The sequence below is a fragment of the Myxocyprinus asiaticus genome, chromosome 32, assembly GCF_019703515.2.
Source record: "Myxocyprinus asiaticus isolate MX2 ecotype Aquarium Trade chromosome 32, UBuf_Myxa_2, whole genome shotgun sequence".
Lineage (NCBI taxonomy): Eukaryota > Metazoa > Chordata > Actinopteri > Cypriniformes > Catostomidae > Myxocyprinus > Myxocyprinus asiaticus.
Window position 1 is genome coordinate 7,586,467 of NC_059375.1, and position 26,651 is coordinate 7,613,117.

General features: G+C 36.9%; 1 protein-coding gene across 4 annotated transcripts in view; it reads left to right on the forward strand.

The window, feature by feature from the left end:
- Nucleotides 1–26,651, forward strand: part of LOC127422910 (exocyst complex component 6) — a 107,880-nt gene that overhangs the window by 41,930 nt on the left and 39,299 nt on the right. For all 4 annotated transcript variants that reach the window (XM_051666752.1, XM_051666754.1, XM_051666753.1 and 1 more), the window contains exons 2-11: nucleotides 7,471–7,642; nucleotides 9,073–9,120; nucleotides 9,262–9,352; nucleotides 9,841–9,886; nucleotides 12,617–12,821; nucleotides 14,657–14,809; nucleotides 17,202–17,270; nucleotides 22,386–22,469; nucleotides 22,548–22,594; nucleotides 23,306–23,426. In XM_051666752.1, the coding sequence (XP_051522712.1) occupies nucleotides 7,471–7,642; nucleotides 9,073–9,120; nucleotides 9,262–9,352; nucleotides 9,841–9,886; nucleotides 12,617–12,821; nucleotides 14,657–14,809; nucleotides 17,202–17,270; nucleotides 22,386–22,469; nucleotides 22,548–22,594; nucleotides 23,306–23,426 (1,036 nt within the window). The remainder of the gene's footprint in view (nucleotides 1–7,470; nucleotides 7,643–9,072; nucleotides 9,121–9,261; nucleotides 9,353–9,840; nucleotides 9,887–12,616; nucleotides 12,822–14,656; nucleotides 14,810–17,201; nucleotides 17,271–22,385; nucleotides 22,470–22,547; nucleotides 22,595–23,305; nucleotides 23,427–26,651) is intronic.

Consider the following 26,651-nt stretch of genomic DNA (forward strand, 5'->3'; position numbering starts at 1 on the left):
TAGTGAGTTTTTGTTCCTTTCCCCCCACTAGCGACGGCTTTGCACACTATTTTTCAAACTGCATTAAACAAGGGCTGTGTCGATACAATAAAATATTGATATACAGTGGCAAGATAAAGTATGTAAACCCTTTGGAATAACCTGCATTTATCTATGAATTAGTCTTAAAATCTAGTTTGATCTTCATCTAAGTTACAATAATGAACAAACACAGTTTTAACAAATAACACACAAATGATTGTATTGTTCTTGTACATATTGAATATTTCATTCAAACACTTACAGTGTAGGTTGGAAAATGTATGTCAACCCCTTGGCTAATGACATCAACAAAAGCTAATAAAAGTCAGGAGTTGCCAAACCTGGCATCCAGTAAATGAAACGAGATTGGAGTTGTGGGTTAGAGCTACTTTGACTAATAAAAAGCCCTCTGACAGGCTGACTTTGACCATGCATTGCAAAAAAGACCTACGATCAAGAATTGTTGCTTTGCATAAAGCTGGAAAGGGTTACAAAGTTATCTCGTGCTATGGTGTCCCGAGTTGTCTCTCCACTAACAGCGGGACGATGTCACAACACACCGTCCATGATCTCAAACCATAGAAAGATCTTCTTTTAGGCACTGCTTTGTCCATTGTGTGTTTTAACGGATTTCTACTGTACCTGCAATTTTTTCATTTTTCCCAAACCTGTTTGGCGAAACACATTGACCCCGCCTCACTCCCCAGTTGGCCTTTTTTGGCCCAAGGGTAATCGGCGGGCCAAAGTCCATTGGCCGTTGGCCCCGAGAAAGCCCCGTGGCGGCACAGTGAAGCCCCAGATGTGACAGTGGGAATGCAATTGGCCCTGGCACGCACTAGCATGCCCTCATTTGGCCCAATAGTGGAAACGAGGCTAATGAGGTCAAAAAGAACCCTAGAGTGACAGCTAAATACTTGAAGGAATCATTGGAACTTGTTAACATGTGTCTACAATACATAAAACATAAAACAGGCATGGTGTCCATGGCAGGACACAACAAAGGAAGCCGCTGCTTTCCAACAAAAACATTGCTGCATGCCTGAAGTTTGCCAAAGACCATCTTGACACTCCACAATGCAACTGGGAAAATGTTTTGTGGACTGATGAAACCTGCTTGGATTGTTTGGGGAGAACATGCAGAATTATGTTTGGCGTAAAAAGGGCACTGCATACCAATATGAAAACATCATCCCAACTGTGTACGTTGGAGGGAGCATCATGATTTGGGGTTACTTCAGGGCCTGGACTGCTTGTCATCATCAGGGATAAAAATAATTCCCAAGTTTATCATGATATCCTATAGGATAATGTCAGGGTGGCAGTGTGCCAACTGCAGCTCAGTAGAAGTTGGGTGATGCAGCAGGACAGTGACCCCAAACATTGAAGTAAATCCACTACAGAATGGCATCAAAAAAAGAAAATCCACCTTTTGGAGTGGCCCAGTCAGAGCCCAGACATTAACCCAATAGAGTTGTGGAATGACCTCGAGAGCCGTTCACAAACGACATCCTAATATGGCGGAGCTGAAGCTGTTCTGTCAGGAAGAATGGTCCAAAGTTCCTTCTGAATGTTGTGCAGGTCTAATCCGCAGCTACCGGAAACACTTGGTTGAGGTTATTGCTGCCAAAGAAGGACTTTTTCCACAAGCCCACAGCACCTCTCTCACGTGTTTTTGCTCTAGGGTTAAGGTTAAATATTGATTTTCCACTTAATCACGATCTTCATTTAAACGATCCTAATGTCAATTCTTAAAATCCTACGGTCGCTTTTTTATTCTATGTGCAACCCTCAACAGTGTCTGTAATTATGCGACTGAAAATGTCTGTGATTAGCCACTAGATGGTAATTTTTCAGATTTCACTCACCAGTAGGGCTGAAATGATTAGTCGACGTTATCGACAACGATAACAAAAATTTTCGTTGTCGAATAGTCGTTTGATCTTAACGTAACATAAGATCATATGAAACTCTAATGATTGCACACAAGAGCAGCACTGCAGCTTGCGCCTGACTGAGGAGAGGAAGAAAACACATCTCACAGTCCAGACGCACTCTAAACTTTTCAAACAGCTTCAGGTGATGTAGATCGCAAAGTATGAGGGAATTATAATGCAAAAATACAAAATAAGTAAATACAGAAGCAACTCTTGTTGTGGAATAAGCAGAGCCGGAGCTGACGCTCAGCTTAAGCAAAACTTGCGTGTCGAGCGTCTTTAAAGGAAACACCCCGGCGTTACATCTTTAATGCAGTTCTATTTAATGCGTTATAGCTTTATTAAAGTTAAAATAATAAGGAAACTGGCATTTCTCTGTGCGGTCAGTGCCTCGAGTTGAGTGAAGTGTCCCAATCTAAGGGGGAGAGATTGAAACTGCACCCGGCTGATGTACAATCTGTCACGGGGACGCTCATCCCTCGAGTGCACGCGCTTAATGCAGCTAGATTATAACATGATGGCAACTTACTGAATCATAATATATGTTCACTGTGCATTTCTTATCGTGAAGAAAATTGGCAAAATGCAGCCTAATTAATAAGAGAGATTTTGTTTTTGAGAGTTAAAGTGAAGTGAATTGAAAGGTGAGAGAGGATAGTCTTCGCCACATTATACAATGCAAAAAAATACATTTTTTATTTGTTTTTGTTTTGGCTTGTTTTCCAATATAAATATCTAAAATTCCTTTAAAACAACGTACATTTACTTTAGCAGCTATACTGCAGAATAATTTAATTTTTTTTATGTGAGAATGTCAAATATAATATTAAAAATACAAATATTTTAAAATATCTAAAAATCCTCTGTATTCACCTGAGAAGCAGCATATAAGATGTTTAGACTTGCTTTTAGAGAATAGATCTTAAATATAAGTGTATTTTGTCTTCACTGCACCCGCAGAAGTATAACCAAGCAAAAAAATACACTTATATTTAAGAAACATTCTCTTAAAGCAAGTCTAAATATCTTATATGTTACTTCTCAAGTAAATGTATTTTGTTTTAAGGATCTTTAGACAATTTTAAATGGAAAAAAATACAAATACACCTGATAACAATAGGATTTTTTGTTGTGAAATTTTTACTGAATTAAACATAATAAAAAGTATTTTTTCCCTTTAATTAGGTGAATGTCATTTAGAGGTATTTTTAAAAGATGATTTTGTCCTCTTTATTGTTAGCAAGCATGTGTCGGGGCACAAGCTGAATAGTCAGTTTAGAGCTAATGATTAATCGTTGTAATAATCGCCCGAATAGTCGAATAATCGTTCTAATAATCTTTAGATTAGTCGATTATCAAAATAATCGTTTGATACAGCCCTACTCACCAGTGTTTGAGCACCGAGATCTTATCAATGCGGAGAATAACTTTTACTTTGTGGAAAGTAAATGTTTGGTTTGACTCATCATCCAGTGTGCGGTAGTTCTGCAGACAGAAACGCCTTGTTGATGAGAGAGGTCAACGGAGAATGGCCAGACTGGTTCAAGCTTGGGCCTGTTAATACAAATCAATCATTGCTTGAATGCCACAGCCTAGCTGAGTACTGTTGCTGACCATGTGCATCTCTTCATGGCCACAATTTACCCATCTTCTAATGGCTACTTCAGCATGAAAATGCACCATGTCACAAATCAAAAGTTATCTCAAATTGGTTTCATGAATTTGACAATGAGTTTACTGTTCTTCAGAAAGGCCTTTTCAGTCACCGGATCTGAATCGAACAGAACACCTTTGGGATGTGGTAGAACGGGAGATTCGCAGCATGAATGTACATCTTGTGGAATTCATGCCATGAAGCATTGAGGCTGTTTTGAGAGCAAAGGGAGGCCCTACCTAGTATTAGTATAGTGTTCCTAATAAAGTGCTCAGTGAATGTGTGTGTGTGTGTGTGTGTGTGTGTGTATATATATATATATATATATATATATACTGTATATACAGTTGTGCTCAAAAGTTTGCATACCCTTGGAGAATTGGTAATATATATACCATTTTTAAAGAAAACATGAGTGAGCAGGCAAAACACATTTCTTTTATTTCTTATGGGATTCATATTCAACTGTAGGTTATAACAGAATGGCACAATCATAAAACAAAACATGGCAACAAAGAAAAAAATGAAATGACCCCTGTTCATAAGTCTTCATACCCTTAGTTCTTAATACCGTGTATTGCTCCCTTTAGCATCAATGACAGCGTGCAGTCTTTTGTAATAGTTGTCTATGAGGCCCAAATTCTTGCAGGTGGTATAGCTGCCCAGTCTTGGCAAAATGCCTCCAGGTCATGCAAAGTCTTTGGTCTTCTTGCATGAACCGCACGTTTGAGATCTCCCCAGAGTGGCTCAATGATATTAAGGTCAGGAGACTGTGATGGCCACTCCAGAACCTTCAACTTTTTCTGCTGTAACCACTGGAGGGTCAACTTGGCCTTGTGCTTAGGGTCATTATGCTGGAAAGTCCAAGAGCGTCCCATGCACAGCTTTCGTGCAGAAGAATGCAAATTGTCTGCCAGTATTTTCTGATAACATGCTGCATTCATCTTGCAATCAATTTTCACAAGATTCCCCGTACTTTTAGAGCTCACACATCCCCAAAACATCAGTGAGCCACCACCATGCTTCACAGTGGGGATGGTGTTCTTTTCACTATAGGCCTTGTTGACCCCTCTCCAAACATAGCGCTTATGGTTGTGACCATAAAGCTCTATTTCGGTCTCGTCACTCCAAATGACAGTGTGCCAGAAGCTGTGAGGCTTGTCAAGGTGTTGTCTGGCATATTGTAACCGGGCTTTTTTGTGGCATTGGGGCAGTAAAGGCTTCTTTCTGGCAACTCGACCATGCAGCTCATTTTTGTTCAAGTATCGTCATATTGTGCTCCTTGAAACAACCGCACCGTCTTTTTCCAGAGCAGCCTGTATTTCTCCTGAGGTTACCTGTGGGTTTTTCTTTGTATCCCGAACAATTCTTCTGGCAGTTGTGGCTGAAATCTTTCGTGGTCTACCTGACCTTGGCTTGGTATCAAGAGATCCCCGAATTTTTCACTTCTTAATAAGTGATTGAACAGTACTGACTGGCACTTTCAAGGCTTTGGATATCTTTTTATATCCTTTTCCATCTTTATAAAGTTCCATTACCTTGTTACGCAGGTCTTTTGACAGTTCTTTTCTGCTCCCCATGTCTCAGTATCTAGCCTGCTCAGTGCATCCACGTGAGAGCTAACAAACTCATTGACTATTTTAGACAGACACTAATTGCAATTTAAAAAGCCACAGGTGTGGGAAATTAACCTTTAATTACCATTTAAACCTGTGTGTGTCACCTTGTGTGTCTGTAACAAGGCCAAACATTCAAGGTTATGTAAACTTTTGATCAGGGCCATTTGAGTGATTTCTGTTATCATTATGATTTAAAAAGGAGCCAACCAACTATGTGATAAAGGGCTTTACATGATCACTATCCTTAAATAAAAGCATGATCAGTCATATTTTCAAAATCAATGCCAAAATTTCACAATTTCTCCCGGGGTATGCAAACTTTTGAGCACAACTGTATAGCATATATATGTGTGTGTGTGTATGTGTATATGTGTGTATATATGCAATATAATATATGCAATTTCAGGACATCATATTTATCGATGGAATACATGGAGTTTGTGAATTTTTAAATGTGACCAAAATGATGACAAACTAATGATAAAATAATGTTTGTAAAATTAATATTTCCATAATTTACCAAGTTAGAAGGTCCCCAGTATAACTAATAACAGCATTAGCTGAAAGAGAATCTCTTTCATACGTAGGCCAAATAGACATTGTAACTGAAATAAACCTAAATGAATTGTAATAGAAAGCTTTGTGAATCAGAATCGAATCATGATATTGTGATGTGACATGATATTTGGAATCGTGACATATGTATTGTGAAGTATCGCGATATATCAAATCGTTACGTGTATCACAAAACATCTTATCGTGAGGTTGGTGGCGATACCCAGCCCTAAATAAAACACATGGGAAATGTAAACACTGACTGAAACCAATGCAAATTTGCAATAATTGAAAAATATAACAATCTTCCCCACACTTTACGTGCATACAACAAGGATGGTTTTGCTGCTGTCCTGTGATGGTATTGTTATGAATGTTTGTACCAAAATGTGATGTATGATACCAGTTGAGCTTCAATGAAATTAAATCCTGCCATACAAAGAGTGTCACATCCCATAGAGATTTGATTTATAGGTAAATTAAAGAATGAAACTGTTCTTATTTCAAATTTGGAAATAAAACCTATTTAATAAATCTCATACGCCAATGTAACATTTACGCTTCATGTCAGATGGCCTGAACTGCCTAATTGTGCTGAAAAGCAGCTCATTGTCATCTGGTCGTACAATGGCACTTTGAATTTACAGCGGTACGAAATTAACAATTTGCAAATTTCAGTACCGCTGTAAATTCAAAGTGCTATTGTACTTTTTTAGTACTCTGTATCAGGAGCTGAATGAAGACCCTGAATTATCTCAGACTCTTTCTGTACACTGACAGTGACAGCAGTCTTCATGATCCATCTGGATTTGTAAATAGGGCAACATGCTCACTGATACCACAACACTCTGAGAAACTGTGAGGCCCATCTGTTCACCTCACCAACCTAGCTTTCACTATTACACACAGACAGGTGCCAAGACCTGCAGAAGATAACACTAATAAACTTACTGATAAACATGCTCTTACATTGATAAAACACCACATGCAGACACCTGCCGAGTATTGAACGGTGTGTGTGTGTGTGTGTGTGTGTATTCCATTAAATTTAAAACAAAAATTATAATTTGCCCCTTGCTGATGTTAGTGACATGAATGATTAAATTCAAACTGTTTACTTAAGTAAATGCCTGTCATGACTTGCGCACCATCGAATGACTTTCACTACCATCTAACATTTATCTATAATGCCTAAAGTTTATTTTCTACAGAACTCCATGTGGAATATTCCTCACATTAAGCCACCATAGCAAAAATATTAGGAACAATGTGCCTTCACATCTTTGTTACAGGTGCAGTTTCATAGAGACTAGCTCATTTATTAATTTATCATTTAAAGGTGTTTAAAGCACTTTTTTTTATAATTGTACATATAAAATGTCCCTATCACTCAAATAGGTGTCCGAGTGAAATCACACCTGTCTCTATGACTGCATTAGGCTCTGTAAACAGCAAAAAATAGTCACTGTGCTTTTTTCAGCCAGTCAGAAAGACTTTCTACCTGTAAATCATATTGCATGTTCAGGTTTGCTAACATTGGATTAGCTTACTTGTCTTTGTAAAGTTATATATTGGAGAGAGGTTGTCGTTAAGGTTAGCAAAATGGTGGAAGTTAGCAAAACATCGGAAATCTACTATAGCTCTTTTAAAATAGATGAATTGATTAATGATTTGTTCTTTTTTGTAGATCTGTGTATGATGATCAGCCTAACGCACATAAAAGGTTTATGGAGAAACTTGATGCCAGAATACGCAACCACGACAGAGAGATTGAGAAAATGTGCAACTTCCATCATCAGGGCTTCGTCGACGCTATCACAGAACTGCTGAAGGTCCGGGCAGATGCGAAGAAACTGATGGTAAGTGGAAATGACAGTCAAAATGTACTTTTGTAAGGAGAAAACAGATTTTGTGTATATAATATATTTTATTGCCCATACAGAAAGTAATGTGACTGCATCAGGCACAGTTATGGTATCAGATGGGAATACCATGGTACTTTGATATATACTATTGACCTGAATGATAAATATATTCATATACCATCGTACTCAATGGTTCTTCAAAGAATACCATGGTACTACCATGCTACTTGTCCAAAAAAACATGGTACTTCCATGGTGCTTTTTGATACTTTTTCTGTTCATTTTAAGTGTTTAGCTCTGACTCCGTGGTTGACAGAAGTCAGGTATTTCAAACAAACTGAGTGCCATAGAGCAACAGTATTTACTCTCTTTAGAAACTCAACCTACAAATTGTTTACTTTTAGTTGTCTCTGCACGTTAAACTTGGGTAGGAGAAAGTATTTCAACATTGAAAAAGTTGAACACACCATTGGACTTTTCTCAATCATCCTCTGTAGAACTATTTACATTCTTCTACAGTAGAGTTCATAGTAGAAATTTTTGTTGCCTGGAAATTGTATCAAGAAAAGTTAAGCACCATTATCCTGAACCATGTGGAACTGTATTTGCGCAGTTATGCCGATATTGTGAATTTGTTAATTTCCTAACTGCCATGACAGTTTGGTCTTTGTGAGTCCGTAGGTTTCAGCAGCCCTGGAATCACATGCCAATTCTCTTTAGCTCCCTTTCCACTTCTCACCAAACCTCATAATTAGACCCACATTATATAAAGCTTATTCAGATAACAAGAGTGCAGATACAGCATCAATGAGGTTGCTGGGCCCTCTTTGTTCTTATAAATGAGATTTTTAATAAACCTCAAAAGCAGGTTCCTTATTACGATGACCTAATGAGACCTAATATGTGGGAAATTCTGCGGCCACTATACTGGTGCCGTGGTGTGGAGGTCTCCACATTTTATGGTATTCAGCCACCCAGAGTTTGTATTCAGCCAAAAAAAAAAAAAAAAAAAAGATTGAGAGAGAGAGAAACAAATGTTTAATTACCAGAAAATGCTCTCCACATTTTTCCCAAGACAATGAATGGCACATAGAGCTCATTGAAGTTACCTAGAAGGGACCACTGGTCAATTGGGTCATTGATTTGAATTGTTTGACAGAGCCAGAGGCACAACCAAAGTTCAAAAATCCCAAGTAAATTTGAGAAGTTTGTCACAGAATCTGTTAGAAAGGGCTGTCAGAAGCGATTACCGGCCATAAAAGCTCCCGGCTGACCAAAAGTTCAAGTTCCTCTGCACATTTAATTTGAATTTGCATGGCTTTGTTCCTGACTCCTCATGAAGTATGATCTGATTACAAGGGTGAGCAGATACAACAGGGAATCGTGGGCTTATTTGTCTAACAAAAGTGATATTATATTTTAAGGGCCAAGTGAGCGACACCAACCGAAGACTTCAAGACGCCGGACGGGAGGTATGGCACAGTCTGGTTTTGTTAGCGTGTCTGCCGTTAGACCGGCTGAAGAAAAGAATGTCGATTGTTTGATAATAGCGTTGAAGGGACTGTCTCGTTAATTGAGAGGGCTTCACACTCTTTGACCTTCCCTTATGTAAGGTGACGGCCCAAACGGAAGAGGTCATCCGCTGCCGGGTTCAACAGAGGAACATGGCCACCACGGTGGAGAAATTACAGCTCTGCATCCCCGGTGAGATGCAACACAAAACACACTCATTAAAATCTCGTTTGGTTTCCGTTGTTTACGGTTTTATCGAGTCTTGTAGTATGGCGTGGAACCACTCTCTCTCTCTTTATTTCCTAGTAATTTCATAAAAAAACTGTTAAAAGCAATCAAGAAACTGTAAACTTTAAATGTTCCTAGTTGTCTTGTTACAATAATAAGTCTAGTTCCTCGTTTAACAATGCTCAGTGTTTGTTTTACTGTCTCTATTACTTAAAACTTGTTTAACACAACAACGTCTGGCTGTAGGACAAACAGAAAGAGAATTCGATATTCTTTTGTCATTACAGCGGTTTACAAAATCAAATCTGTTGGATGATCCTGTAGATAAAGAGTTCAGTTGTGGTTCCAAAGTGGTTTCTGTTCACTGGGCTAACAAAATGTTTCAGTTTAGTTCCTTTTTATGCAATGGAATTTTCTCTTTCAGTCACCCTCTTTTACTTATATTTCCACAGTCTTGGAAATGTACAGCAAATTGAAGGAGCAGCTTGAATCAAAAAGGTAACTTAATGCCCATTTTTATCTCTTATCACACAGCAGTCAGAGTCATTAGTGGGCATTACTCAGTTTTTTTTAAATGATCAGTGAAAGGAGGTCCTTAACTTTCAGAATGTAGTCTACCTCAGGTGGTCAAACAAAATGTTACATGAGTTGTTATTTTAGTATTTATTTGCAACCCAGTCCAATCCAGATTTGGATTTACCAAAACGTTTCTGAGCACTATAACATATCCAGTAGCAATTCCACTTGAGCACAGTTCGTTACTGGGCTATTACAAACCTGTCCCGGCCCGGATTTCTTAGCACGTTTAACAATCAAGTAGTAAACTGTGCTGGTGGAATGCCTTTAGGTATGTGGTTACTCACTCAGTGAGTCCATTCTAATCCTGATTTCGCAGTACCACAGTGGGGAGGAAAACATTTTTTTTAACTGTGATGGATCATCATCCATCTGACTGATGGTGTACAAGCAGCTATTTTCTAAATCCAGTGAAATCCTGATTTGTGTGATTTCTAGCAATAAACATTAAATAAACATAATAATTTTATACAAATGATAAATTAAACAAATATATAAAGCAGGGTTAATTTTTACACAGTTTTTGGTTTTAGTCATAGGGCTATATTTTAAGACTGCTATGTCTTAAGCGGAGTGCTATGTGATATGTCATACCCACAAAGTCTGTGGGCATGGCCATGAAGTTTTGGTATTTTCATGCAAGCATGCGCTAAGTCTAAGGCGTTAGTGGGTTGGCAAAATAGTATGTGCAATGTGTGAATAGGTTTGGTCAAGTGCAATTTAATTTAAAGGTTCTTCTCCAGTGATAGCGCCATTTGCGTCTTATTATATAGTCTATTCCCTGTCAAGCAACGTCGATATCAGTGAAGACATCCCATTCATGAGAATTTGGTTGTGTAAATGGGCTGTTTTTCTGTTACATTAGAAGAATAGAAATATGTTTCCTTGTTGAATGTCAGGGATATTTCTATGACAGTGACATGCTCCTTTTATACACATGGAAAATGTGGTTATCATTAGGACTTAATGGATGTAGGCTGTATTAAATTATAAAGAATGTAAGTATAATTAATCATATTGATCTACTGACACAAAAATCATGGAAACTATGCTTGATAGGTCTTATCATTTGCTGGTGGAATCCCCAAACTGCAAATACACAGACTGAGTTTAGATTTTACGCTGAGAATAGATGTCTAAAGCGCAATGACTTATTTCTTACAAAAATAGCAAATTAGTTTCCATCACTTGATTTTTATAGACCTCCCATGTACACCCACATAAAATGCAAACAGTCCCACCCATGGCCAATTGCCCTGTCATGAATTGGATTTTGTGCTCTCACAAAAATTGTATAAGATAAAGCACAAGGTCGTAGCGCATAGTGCTGCAGCTAGCGCAGATACGAAAATAGAGCCCATAGTTTTAGTCTTTTGATGAAAATGTCAAAAATGTAATTATCAATATTTCATCATCTAATTTTCATTCATTTTAGTCAGTTTTATCCTGACTAAAATGGCATTCTGTCCTATTTGTGGGAAGTGCCAGTGTTCTGCTGAAAAATGTAATCGCTTTGTTGTAATCCCACTAAAAACGGGCAACCATTTCAGACCTCTTTCATGAAAAAGTGTTCGGTCCCTTTTCCTGGGATGCTGGGGTTGATGTAGGGTCACACTGAACTTAATAATGACCCTTCTTTGTCCATTAATGTCTACTTAGTCAGTCATAACACATCATCAATAAATAAACTATTCAAACGCAAAGACAATTGACCTTGTGTGTGCCCTTCTTCACAGCACTGGCCTGTCCCAGCAGGCCCATGACAGGCCTCCACCAAATTAAGGCAATTAGCACAATGTGTTTGTCCATTTAATCTGTGTGTCGCCACTGCGCGCTAATGACCAGGCTGGTACATGGTCTAATCAGGCGGCGATTATTTCACAGTTCACATGTAACTATCACTGGGAAGGGCGCCACTTTGGCCCTCCACATGGACGCACGCGCACTTCAGAGTGGTGAGGTCAGGGAGCATTCGAAGCCATCTGCTATTGCGGCACAAGTTAATAAACATATTGGTATGTTGAGGATGGGAAAGGGGTTATTCATAAGGTGCATATTATAAGGGCATACCCAGGTCATGCATTGTGCAAGGTTGTTATCTTTGACCCCTGATAATGCTTCATATATTCTAAAAAACTAAAATTCTCAGAAGTTTGAGAAATTGTTCAGGCTGAATCTATATTTGATCCATGCATGATAACAGCATAGTTCCCATGGTTTTGGCTACTAGTTAAAGCTAATTTACTAGTTAAATCTGCTAGTTGTTTTTTCCCCAAAAAATGTTTAATTTATTTCTGATTTGGTTCCCACTTTATTAAAAAAATGAAGTATTTAATACAATGCACTTATTTTGTACCAGAAAGCTGTTCTGCGAAACTCGAGATATGTGTTTGGTGCTACCAAGATTGAGGTATGGGTAGAGTCAGGGTTAGGGGAAAAGTCAACAATTTTCTGCTGAAGAATTGTGGTCAAGGCAAAGACTTTTTTTGGGTTGAAAATGTCATCTATGCAACATTTTCATCATCTTTGAAGAATAATGCTCTCAATGGTAAAGGCTGTTTTCAGTGGCAAAGCAAGCTTTTGACATACTTCTCAATTCAGGCTTCAGTTCTTATCATCTCATAGTTTTGTTTTTAATATTGTCCATTTCAGATACTATTCGGCTTTGAAAACCATGGAGCAGCTAGAAAACATTTATATTCCCAGAGTTAGTCAGTACAGATTTTGCCAAATTATGGCTGAGACACTTCCTAAACTCAGAGAGGAGATAAAGGAGATTTCCATGTCCGACCTGAAAGACTTCCTGGAGAGCATCCGCAAGCACTCTGATAAGATTGGTGAAACTGCGATGAGACAGGTGAGAAATGTTTTTAGATAGTTTGGCTACCTTATTACTTTTTTGATTAGTTTCAAAAATCAAACTTGATTGAGGGCCATGGGCCAAAAGAGGACATTACATTATAACAAACTCAGGGCCTGAAATTCATTTCTGAAAATGATTGGGAGGGGGGCATCATACACGGCTCATATGGGTGGCATTTATTACTTTTACAAAGGTAATTTTTTTTCTAGCCTTATGACTGTATCATCCTTTTATGTCAAATACTTTAATTTAAACAATTAATTCAATTTTAAAATGGCATTTTTCAATAATTACAAAATTGCATGATCTCTACATTGCATAATGTGCATTGTCACTGAAAAAAAAAAAAAAAATCTCTTAAAAAGCTATTAAATTAACAGCCTACAAAACAAATGCACTGACACAGAGCAGTAGATGACATCATTTCTCCAGATTTGGAATTGGGAGCTTATTAAAATTAAGATTCAAAAATAAGATTCATACACCAAAAGTGGTTAACGTTCTGTAAAATTATTATTGTATCATTAATAACGTTTTATTTAACATGAAGGCTATTTAACACATCCAAATATTATTTTTGTTAATATCATTATTAACTACATTGTAGCATTTGGTATATTTAGCACGGGACCACGACACCGAACTGATGCAGAGCATGAGAAACGCAGTGCTCATCTGTGCTCGTTTATGGTGCGAACATTCGCCACTAACTCGGCAACATCTGCACAACGGACGGCACGAAACAAATTATGTTCAGCGAAAATTCTAATTAAGAACGGGGTAGATATATTAATTTGGAACTATATCAGATTGCAGGGGAATTGTTTTTGCCCAGAGCCTCCATTACTTTCTAACCCTGGATGGAGCTAGAGATGGAGATGAGAGATGTAACAAGTGTTTAAGTGTCTCTCTTCACCATGCAGCTGGTACATTACACAAAGCATTTTTGCTATTTCTGCCTTTCTTGCAAATGTGCTGCATTATGATTAATGAGGGAGTGCCAAGATTTGAAAGGCACACACACTTGCAATGTTAACAACTTTGTTGAATATTATATAGAAATTATATATTTTTATCATGTCGCTCGCTTACAGAGACATGGTATAATGCCTTTTGCATGTCGAATTAACAGGTTTAGAATGGCTTATACATCTGTAACATCTTAAGTTCAGTATTTATGCGACAGTGCACTTCCTAACTGCGTGCGCTTACACTTCTGACACGGCTGACAGCTGCACGAGAGAGAAAGTGAAAGACAGAGCGGATTTACTCGCACAGCTTCTGGAATTGCAGTTTGATACAAAAACAAGTTTATTGATTTGATTTATTCATCTCTATCTATTGGTTTACTAAAATAGAGACTAATTTGGAGCTGCACTGTAAAGTGAATTAAAGTGTGCAGGAATTTCCCACATTATGAACGTGGAAATTGCAGGAATTCTTAAAATTGTGCACAATACCTGCAATCCCTCCCCGAATTTCAGGCTGTGCAAACTGTATTGTATTAAATTATTAAAGTTGCCCTGGTTCCCCTCCTTTATGATTTAATTATACAAAAAAATATTACTCTGCAATCTGCTAAATTAATGCAATGAAAAGCTGCGTCAGTAGCATTTTTTTTTCACTCTTGTCATATACGTCAAAGCAGGCCAAATCAAAGGTCATCACGGGCCAGCTTTGGCCTGCGGGCCCTAGTTTGGGTATCTCTGCTCTAAACGAAAGTCTTTATTTGCAAACTCATTAGTTTAATACATTTTGAAGTGACTAGCATATATTATAGGCTACTAAAGTTATTATTGGATCTACTCTCTATCACTTTGTTCTCGCAGGCTCAGCAGCATCGTACATTTAATAGTGCAGTACATAAGCAGGTGACTCTGAGCTGTGCTAAACCTCTCTATGGTCTGAACGGCCGAACAGCCCTCCATCATAATGGTCTGAGCACAGAGGAGACAGTGGATGAAGAGGAGACAGATGAGGAGGTGAGTACAAAGTCATGTTAGAGAAGTCACTGTGGCCAAAATGTATTTATCATTTTTTTTTTTATGTATTATACGGTGATTGAAGAGTTATGATAAATACATTTTCTGTCTTTGAATATGTAGTTTGACCAAGTCTAATTAAACAAAATGTCACAATGTGGGCTGGGCATCACTATTAGTGCTATGAAAGCATAATTTGGTATTTTCAGCCTTTTGAAGCAATGTTTATGTGTTTTCTCTGAAATAGCTTTAAAATGGTTAACGTAAAAAGTTTTTTACCAAATGAACACAAGGAATAATATTTTTCAGTTATATGCACCAATATGCACACATTATATTCACATACACTCACCGACCACATTTTATTAGTTTCACCTGCACACCTACTTATTCATATGATTACCTAATCAGCCAATCATGTGGCAGCAGTGCAATGCATAAAACCAATCAGATACGGGTCAGGAGCTTCAGTTAATGTTCACATCAACCATCAGAATGGGGGAAAATGTGATCTCAATGATTTCGACAGTGGCATGATTGTTGGTGCCAGACGGACTGGTTTGTGTATTTCTGTAACTGCTGATCTCCTGGGATTTTCACACACAACAGTCTCTAGAATTTACTCAGAAAAAAAAAATACAATATGCATTCAGTGAGTAGCAGTTCTGTGGATGGAAATGCCTTGTTGATGAGAGAGGTCAACGGAGAATGGCCAGACTGGTTCGAACTGACATAAAGTCTACAGTAACTCAAGTAATGCCTCTGTGCAACTGTAGTGAGCAGAATAGCATCTCGGAATTCACAACCCATCAAACCTTGAGGCTAATGGGCTACAACAGCAGAAGACCACGTCAGGTTCCACTTCTGTCAGCCAAGAACAGAAAGCTGAGGCTCCAGTGGGCACAGGCATACCAAAACTGGACAGTTAAAGACTGGGAAAATATAGCATGGGCTGATGAATCTTGATTTCTGCTGAGGTACACAGATGGTAGGCCCATTGCAACCTCAGCTTTCAGTTCTTAGCTGACAGAAGTGGAACCCGACATGGTCTTCTGCTGTTGTAGCCCTTTCGCCTCAAGGTTTGACATGTTGTGCAATCTGAGATATCCGAGTTACCGTCTGTTGTCAGCTCGAACCAGTCTGGCCATTCTCCATTGACCTCTCTCATCAACAAATAATTGCCATCCGCAGAACTACCGCTCACTTCATGTTTTTTTGTTTTTTTTGGCACCATTCTGAGTAAACTCTAGAGACTGTTGTGTGTGAAAATCCCAGGAGATCAGCAGTTACAGAAATATACAAACAGCCCGTCTAGCACCAGAAATCATGCCATGGTCGAAATCACTGAGATCACATTTTTTCCCCATTCTGTTGATTGATGTGAACATTAACTGAAGCTTCTGACCCGTATCTGCATGATTTTATGCATTGCACTGCTGCCATATGATTGGCTGATTAGATAGACGCATGAATAAGTAGGTGTACAGGTGTACCCTATAAAGCGGTCGGTGAGTATATATACATTATACAATATTGTATATATGTAATAACATACATAGTGAGAAACAGCAATATGTACAGTATTATCTACATATAGTTTTCTTAAAACATCTTAAAGCATTTTTAATTCCATGCAAAGACTCCCTTAAAAACATACCAACTCTAACAGCGCTTTTGTGGCATAATGTTGATTTCCACAAAAAATGATTACGACTCAAAGGCAAATGTCGAGGCAAAAATTGCGGTTGCAATAAGACACTTACAATGGAAGTAAATGGGGCCAGTTCATAAACATTACAATACACACTGCTTCAAAAGTGTAGTCACAAGTAGTAAACCTTAAATGTGTTAACATGATTTTAGTGTTATATAACCAGAGATTTATGACATTATGGCATTTACAAGGTTATAGGGTTTACCATCATGACAACAAAGTTGTAATATTGGATACAACTTTATACAGAAAGTTAGTTAGCGATTTAATTACATTAAAATCATGTTAACACACAATATTTACGTGTTGTGACTAAACTTTTGAAACAGAGTGTATTTTAATGTTTATAGACTGGCCAATTCACTTCCTTTGTAACACCACTATTTTATTATTTTCTTTTAAATAAACGAGGGGAGTCTAAATAATTTTTTGTATCTTTGTGATCCTTACAAGTTGTGAGAATTGTAAAACTAACTGCCAAATATATAAGCAAGTAAGTGCATTAAAATCACTGATATTCATAGTTTCTTAATTGTATATCGACAGCAAAATCATCACAAATATATAATGAATATTTAATATCTCGCCCTGCCTTAGTAATTATCAAGTTATATTAACTGTCTGTGAAGGCACTTACCTAAGGAAATGTTTCTTTAAGGTGTCTGTTTTCTTTTTCAGGTTTTGACTGCACAAGATCTGGTGGATTTCTCGCCTGTCTACCGATGTCTTCACATCTATGCTGTTTTGGTAATTCTCATTGGCTACTGCTCTACAAATGCACCATGCAAACTGTGAACACAGAAAATAACAACAATCCCTGTCCATAACATGTTATGCAAGCCTGTTTGGCATTGAGAAACATTCCTGTTCTTATAAACCACCATGTTCCGTGTTGACAGTGTGTTATCAGTAAAACGCTTTTCTCCCAAGAGGCTCTTCAAACATTAATGGCCTGTATAAGCTGAGGGATTTCCAGAGTTGTGACTGTCATACCATAAATATTATTTTAGCTTTAAACCAAATGCAAACTATGGAGGGGCGAGAGCGAGTTTGTTAGCGCTTTGTCGTGCAGTGTCATCGCTCATCTGGTCAGAACTAATCCTGTGTCCTTCAACGCGCCAAAAAAAGGGGTCAGACTGCAGTGTCTAATGGGATTGACCGAGCAGTAACCCCCTTTTCGCAGTAAAAACAAAGCAGTAAAAAAGTTCTTCGCTTCAGCATTCAGATTGTGCACAAACTGCTGTAAATTCACTGGACGAAGGATGAGTCGGGCAGTTTCCCTTCAGTGGTTCAGTTAATGAGAACATGAGAGCTTTTGACCGCTGTGCTACCCGAGTGCTCACAGGTACTGGCAGGGACGAGGGACACTTTTCAGCTGCGCAGAGAGGGAGAGAGAGGGTGCAGGTGGTCAACATTTAGATGAGGCAAGATCTAGTTTTTTCCTCAGTCAGTTGTTTTTTTTTTTAGTTTCTATTTGGCACTGAAATGTAAATCAGCTTTATTTATACATTTTGTGAAGAAAATGTGAGTGGATTGTGTCAAGTAACCAGACTATTGATATAAACTCTGGTTCACACTGTAGCTTATTCTGTCCAAGAACCGCCCCCTTAGACAGGAATGGTTAGTCTGATTGACATGTAAAGCAACCAGCCACTGTTCATTTTGTTTCTACCAGCCGTTTAGAGGAGGGTTTATCTGAAATACTTCATAACACGATGATAGACAGGTGTGGGAATATCTTGAGATTTTCAGAATGGTTTTTAGCATGTTTCTGTGTAGTTGCTAGGGTCTTCTGGGTGGTTGTTAGGGTATTTCTATGTAGTTTCTAGGGTGTTCTGGATGCTTGTCAGTATTTTGGAAAGCTACTTTGAAACTGTTGTTTGAAGTAGTTAAACTAGTCAAGCTACAAGCTACTACTTTGAAAAATAGTAGTTAGCTAAACTACAAGCTACTATCAAAAACTACATTGAGGCTATTTAAGGAAGAAAATCATTTTAAATATACAACTTTTTATATATGTGAAGAAGTTCTGATTAAAGAATTAAAGTCATCCTACAAATATAGTTATATAGTATAGTCCATAAATTTATATATATATATATATGTAGTTATATAACAAAGTTTTATTTATAATATAATCTTAAATATAGTTCAGTCATGACAACTCTCAGAAAGATTAAGCACGTTAATATGGGTATGACATATTGATAGGATAATGGTCTTGGTGGACTAGATCTGCTAAACTTCTGCTACTGAAGAGCAAGTACGGAGACTTGCTACTGCTAGAACAAACACAGATATGCTGAGTTAAGCATGTGGACATGCTGCTGCTGCTGCAAAATTAGAAAAAGAAGATGTATGACATGCTTCTGCACAATTAGACATAAATACAATCCCCATGTAGCAGATCTAGACATGTGGAGGTGTAGGGTTTCAGAGAAAACTCTCACAGCATGCTACAGTGAACCGACTTACTTGCAAATGGAGCAAATTTAAATGTCAGGCAAAGAGAGAGTACGTAAGTTGATTGGCTACCCGATTACATGTCAAAGAACCTGTCATCTTACAGATAAGTTCAAGGAACCTCAAATAAACCTCAGCTTGCGCCATTCAGAGTTGCATGCCTGAACATAGTCGTTTATATATTTAAAAAGATCTTTATTGCTTTTGTGCTACATACAGTTGAAGTCAGACATTTACATACACCTTAGCCAAATACATTTAAACTCAGTTTTTCACAATTCCTGACATTTGATCATAGAAAACATTCCCTGTCTTAGGTCAGTTAGGATCACTACTTTATTTTAAGAATGTGAAATGTCAGAATAATGGTAGAGAGAATGATTTATTTCAGCTTTTATTTCTTTCGTCACATTCCCAGTGGGTCAGAAGTTTACATACACTTTGTTAGTATTTGGTAGCGTTGCCTTTAAATTGTTAAACTTGGGTCAAACATTTTGGGTAGCCTTCCACATGCTTCTCACAATAAGTTGCTGGAATTTTGGCCCATTCCTCCAGACAGAACTGGTGTAACTGAGTCAGGTTTGTAGGCCTCCTTGCTCGCACACGTTTTTTCAGTTCTGCCACAAATTTTCTATCGGATTGATTTCAGGGCTTAGAGATGGCCACTCCAATACATTGACTTTGTTGTACTTTAGCCATTTCGCCACAACTTTGGAGTTATGCTTGGGGTCATTGTCCATTTGGAAGACCCATTTGTGACCGAGCTTTAACTTCCTGGCTGATGTCTTGAGATGTTGCTTCAATATATCCACTTAATTTTTCTTCCTCATGATGCCATCTATTTTGTGAAGTGCTCCAGTCCCTCCTGCAGCAAAGCACACCCACAACATGATGCTGCCACCCCATTCTTCACAGCTGGGATGGTGTTCTTCAGCTTGCAAGCCTCACCCTTTTTTCTCCAAACATAACAATGGTCATTATGGCCAAACAGTTAAAAAAAAAAATTTCATCAGACCAGAAGACATTTCTCCAAAAAGGAAGATTTTTGTCCTCATGTGTACTTTTTATGGCGGTTTTGGAGCAGTGGCTTCTTCCTTGCTGAGCAGCCTTTCGGGTTATGTTCGATATAAAACTTGTTTTACTATGGATATAGATACTTGTCTACCTGTTTCCTCCAGCATCTTCACAAGGTCCTTTGCTGTTGTTCTGGGATTGATTTGCACTTTTCGCACCAAACTATGTTCATCTCTAGTTGACAGAATGCGTCTCCTTCCTGAGCGGTATGATGGCTGCGTGTTCCCATAGGGTTTATACTCGCGTACTATTGTTTGTACAGATGAACGTGGTACCTTCGGGTGTTTGGAAACTGGATGAACGAGACTTTTGAGGTCCACAATTTTTTTGTGGTCTTGGCTGATTTCTTTTGATTTCCCCATGATGTCAAGCAAAGAGGCACTGAGTTTGAAGGTAGGCCTTGAAATACATCCACAGGTACACATCCAATTCAGTACACCTCCTATCAGAAGCTAACTGGCTAATTGTGTAATGGCTTGACATCATTTTCTGGAATTTTCCAAGCTGCTTAAAGGCACAGTTAACTTAGTGGATGTAAACTTGTGATCCACTGGAATTGTGATATAGTCAATTTAAAGTGAAACAGTCTGTCTGTAAACAGTTGTTGGAAAAATTACTCATGTCATGTGCAAAGTAGATGTCCTAAACGACTTGCCAAAACATATATAGATTGTTAATATTAAATATGTGGAGTGGTTTAAAAATGAGTTTTAATGACTTCAACCTTAGTGTATGTAAACTTCTGACTTCAACTGTAATACTGTTTTGATTTAGTAATGTGTGGTTCAAAAACATTGAAGATCTCAGGTGAAGTTAAGCAGTTAAGGTGACAACATTAAATTGAACAGATACATTTATACTAAATACAACTAATAAACTAGAAAACACACTATTTTATATAAATGTCAAAAACTGTTATAAACAGCAGTAATTAAGTAGATGTTTTGCTTCAAAAAAGAAACGAAGAATTTGGGCTCAAGTGAATCAGGGAATCATTTATTTGAACTAGTTCATACATGACCCATCCCAAAGAACCGATTCATGAAAATGAATTTGACTTCCCAATGCTATATAAAAGTGGATAAGTGAATCATTCTCATTCTGAACACAAAAGGTTAATGTTTCCATCAACAATTTCTGGACATAAGAGCAGTATGCCCACAACTTATCCCAATATACACAGATGGATCTAAATCTGGAAATAAAGTGTCAGCAGTTTTGCAACAAACCAACTGTGTCAGGGTATCCGCATCCCTGACCAAAGTTCAGTTTTCACTGCAGAGGCAAACGCTCTACTATTGGCACTAAAGTTTATTGAGACTGCTCCACAACTTTTTTTTTTTTTTTTTTTATAATAACTGATTCAAAATCATGTCTTGAAGCATTGGAAGCTACTAAAACTGATCACCCAACAATCGTGAAGATTTTAATCAAACTGTCATCTCTTGAAGCAAAGAGTTTTAATATTATTTTCTGCTGGGTACCTGGACACTCGGGAATCTCCGGTAATGAACAAGCAGACAGAGCTGCCAGAGAAGCACTATCTACTGAACCAGTAAAATGCCCTATACCTTCCACAGATCTGAAACCAACTCTGAATGTATATATCAAAAACAAATGGCAGTCGGAGTGGGATCAATGTTTAAACAACAAATTATGAGAAATACATTTTGTTGTTGGAACAAGATATGTGTTCCCTTTTAATAATCGCTGGGATCAAGTTATTTATACACGATGCTGGATATGACATACAAGACTCACACACCAATTTTTACTATCAGGGGAAAATTCACCAAAGTGCTCATCTTGTCAGAACCCACTATACATTAAACATAATTTACTGGACTGTCATATATCTACACATCTGAGAAATCTGTATTATTCAGTTGATTCTTTTGAAAAGGTTTTTAATCAAGTTAATCCAAATGTATTTTTAAGGTTTTTAGGAAAAATGAATCTTAAACACCTCATTTAACTTATTTAACTATTTTAAATAACCTGGTTCCCGCCATGAATATAGCCATAGAAGCTGGTATGCCGTAAAAAATGAAAAAAAAAAACAAACAAACAAACAAAAGGTTAATGCTGTGTCCACTTCTGCATTTAATTTTATTTATTTATTTAATTTGGTTTTAATCATCACCCCTTGTAAATGACCTCTCAAGCCAATGATGATGCAGAGGCAGTGGTCAGGATGCTTTCTGCACGGTACCTACGGGCCGAAGAAAATTGGTGTCACTTTTACATTTAGCCACTTTGTGCATCCCATTACCCCAGTAAAATCAAGATTGAACACATTAATACCACACTTTCATTTCCATATAGGGGGACAGAGAGACATTCGAAAACTACTATAGAAAGCAGAGAAAAAAGCAAGCAAGACTAGTACTGCAGCCTCAGTCTAACATGGTGAGTATTACTTGCTTTTTTGTTTTGTTTCTTTATTTATTCATTTATTTGTTTGCATTTCTATATATCTCACTCCAGCATGAGACAGTGGAGGGCTACAGGAAGTACTTCAATCAGATTGTTGGGTAAGTTATACCACCATTTTACTCTTTGATTCTGGTGCATGGGTTGATTTGTTCAAGGGATAGTTTACCCCCCCCCCCAAAAAAATTTCTCATGTCATTTAACACCTGTTTGCTGTTATTTTTTCTGTGGAACACACAATTTTTTTTCAAGCAGTTCTCTTCCATACAACGACAAGCCATAGTGACCACGGCTGACAAGCTCAAAAAAGGACAAAAAAATAACACAAAAAGCACCATAAACGAAATTCTTATGACTTTTGTGCCATGTTCCAAGTCTTCAATTTCCAGACCGAAATTGAAATTGTTATTCACTAAAAAATCTTTCCCTCCGCTGTTGCTCTCAAATCAAATATGGTGCCTATGGCACAGGTTGGATGTCAGTGACATCAAACATGATTCTCGTGTATCCCGTGACCAAACATCAGTGATGTCAAATCCAATGCAACAATTCCAGCAATGCCATATTTCATTTGAGAGCTGCAGTGGAAGAGAACATTTTCAGTGAATAACAACTTACACAAAGCCATTGTATGACTTCTGAAGACTTGGGGCCTGAGACATATGGACTACTTTTATATTACTTCAATGTTGTGAACTCGACAGCCCATTCCCTTTTATGATATGGAAAAAGTGGCCAAGGTATTCTTCAGAAATTCATCTTTTGAAATTCACCACCTTCAAAATTTGATCAACTGCCATCATGCTCCACAGGTTCTTTGTGGTGGAGGATCACATATTACACGCCACACAAGGTCTGGTGACCCGAGCCTTCACCGATGAGCTGTGGAACATGGCCCTGTCCAAAATCATAGCAGTTCTCCGCACACACTCTGTGAGTCCCACTCGAAAGCACTCACCCTTCAAGTATTTTGGGTATTCAAAATTAATAATTCATTCCCTAGTTCTTAATGTTAATGATTGTTTTGCATACAGCTGATAAAACATCAATAAATACACAAAAGTACCGTGACTGAAAAATGATAATTACAAAAATGTGCCAGTAAAATGAATAAAAATAATAATAATTGCAATATACAAAATAAAGTATAGTACAATACAATAAAATGCAATAGAATAATATAAAGCAATAAGCCACGAGAGGCTGTGCATTAAAGTAAGTGAAAAGTCTGTTACACTAATATTAAGTGTTTCTGTTTCTTTTTTCATTTTGGTATTTGATATTTGTGTTTCTTTCCCCTCCAATTTAACCTCAAAATTTAATATACTTACTCAAGCTTTATTTATCTCCCTCCACATTCTCATAACATGTGCCTGTCTTCCACTGTGTTCGAAAATTCAATCAAAAAAAATTGTGAAATGAAATTGTTTAATAACATTCCTCATTTTTTTAACAAATGTAAAAAATGTCTATACTTTGGATAATGAAAGTATCATTATCCGCTTTACGTCGTGCCTACACTGAAAAAAAAAAGATTTTGAGGTGAAACATAACATTGAAAAGTTTAGTTTAAGCATGAACATGAACATATTAAGAAAATTCTACTATATTAAGTAAATATTATTTATGATTCATAGTTATCTTTACAGTGTGTCATCATGTATCAATCCTAAAGTAGAAAACCTTGTCATATTTATTTGCTAATTTGAGTAAATTTCACTGGTAAATATAATAATCAAATTTTACTTTTCCAAGCTGGTGTTTCCAGCATGCACTGGGTTTGAATAATTAATGAGTTTGCATGGTTTCACTGTTTGCAAGTTTATTTAAACTGTTTTTATTGTTAATTTTGTTATTACGTTTGGTAACTTCTTGTTTTGTGCAGTCTGAAGTTCATTTTCTACTCCAAATTACCCGTTCATGATAAAAGAAAATTATCCGTTGATTGTCGCCGTCATTGTGTTTTGCACACCAAGGGTTGAGGTCTGTGTGCTCTGTATCTTGTTTCTTTTGCCATTAATGCTAGATGATGTTGTCTCATAGACTATATAGCATGCATTAAGCTTTCCTGTGGGAGGCTTCCGTATGTCACGTGGGATATGATTAATAATGTATTTGTAAGGAAAGTTCAAAACGTGACGTTCTAATAATATATTCATTTTAATTTTATTACGTTCATTTAAGTACCATGTAAATCATATTTCTAAGTAAAAGTTACTGTATTTACTAACATGTTTAAATTAAATGTACCCACTCACTTTAAACAATATTATTTCATGACGTTAAACAGATTTAACTTAATTTTATACCGTTAAGATTTACTTAGAAAAACTGTGTGCAAAAACTTCTGAAATAAAAAATTAAGTAAATCTTACTAGTCTTTTTTTTTTTTTTTTTTTTTAGTGTAAGAACACCCCTTACCTGTGGTAAAATAATTGTAATGTACAGACTCAAGTGGTTTATTTCTTTTATTAAATGGCAGCAAAAGCAATATGATAAAACTCAACAATGTTCAATAAACAATTAAATTTGTTGTTAATAATATCGGAAAAAATAATTATTTTACTAAGTAATATAGTTCATTATCTTACCAGTAAGAGTTTGCTGTTGCCAAGCATCTTAGCAGCTTGGTGTATTTATATATAATGTGTGTTAATAGGTGTGAGTTTAAGTCAGTTACAACCGCTTCGAACGCAGTTCATATAAATCAGAATTTAGAGTCTGATCTAACTGTTTTGTTAAACACTTTCAGCAAGATATAAATGGAAATTAAGGATGTACTGTTGTACAGACAATGAATGAACTAGTGAGTATGGAGAGCAGGAGAGTGATTGGTTTCTGAGGACATATTCTGAAAAACAAATTGGCAGTGACAGATGTTTCAGACAGTTTAGACTAATACAAAATGAGATGTGAGAGTTTTCCAAGGTATTTCTCTCATTTCTCTCTTAACTTGTCGCAGTATAAGGAGTCTAATTCGAGCATTTGACGGCCCCCTCTCTCCGCCGTGCTGTGGCCTGAGTCTGTCTTTTTGTGATTGAAAATGATCTAGCAGTGGGAGAGAGCTGGCTTGACCTCTTTGTTTGGGCTGTAGGACTCCAGCCGCAGGGTATTTGCATAATCCCTCAGTGATTTACAACTGACTGGCCCTGCAAACACTCTCTCAGCCCCAGCAGTTTAGAATATTCACAGTTAATCTGCTGTTATTGTTGCAATCTGTCCTCATTAGACCCAACTGACCTCTCCATTAGATCAGATTGAATGGATGCTCAATGAATGGGCTCACCAGGAAATGCTTCCAATTATCATTCCAAATGCCTTGTTTTCAAAATAAACTTCACGGAAAGACACGATCTAAACCCTTTTAGCTCCTAAGCTGCCTGAAAGTTATACAGTATACATACAGTGGGGTTGAAAAGTCTGAGACCATAGGTGAAAATGCTTCTATTTTGCATTTTCCTGGTTTAATATGACTATACCATTTTGAGTGAAAATTTGAATTGGAAAGTTAAAATGAATTGTGTATTTCCCCATTTTGCTTTAATGACAGCATGCACTTAACAAAACCTGGTGATTCTTGTTAAACAGCATGATTTGAAAATATTCCAAAGAGCATCTTTTGTGTTTCAATGGAAACAAGGATATTTGAACTTTTGTACAAAGAAGTTAACAAGGTCAATGTCACCAATTTGATTAGTGACCCAGAAATAGTGAAGAAACTTAAACATTACTTCTGTATATTACTTCTTTTCTTTGTTTTTGTTATGTTTCAAAATTATAATTTATTTTATATTTATAAAACCTTTTGTTCATATCCAGGTTTAAATAAAAAAATGACATATTTTCAATGTGGTCTAAGACTGTCTTGTGCCACTACTATAGAGAATATTGCAAATATTGTATGTTTTTTTTATTCCGATTTATATTTTATTTTGTATTATTTATTATTAAAGTATCTAACTTTTTAATATTTCATTAACATTTACGTAAGTATTATTTTAGTAAAAAGTTAGATTCTGTAATAGCATTATTCTTAATTTTTTTGTGTTTGTTTTAAAAAAATAATTCAAAAAATATAATTTGTATTTGTTCAACTTGTAAATATTGTAAATAATATTCATATAAATTACAATATTATATATAATATTATTATATTAT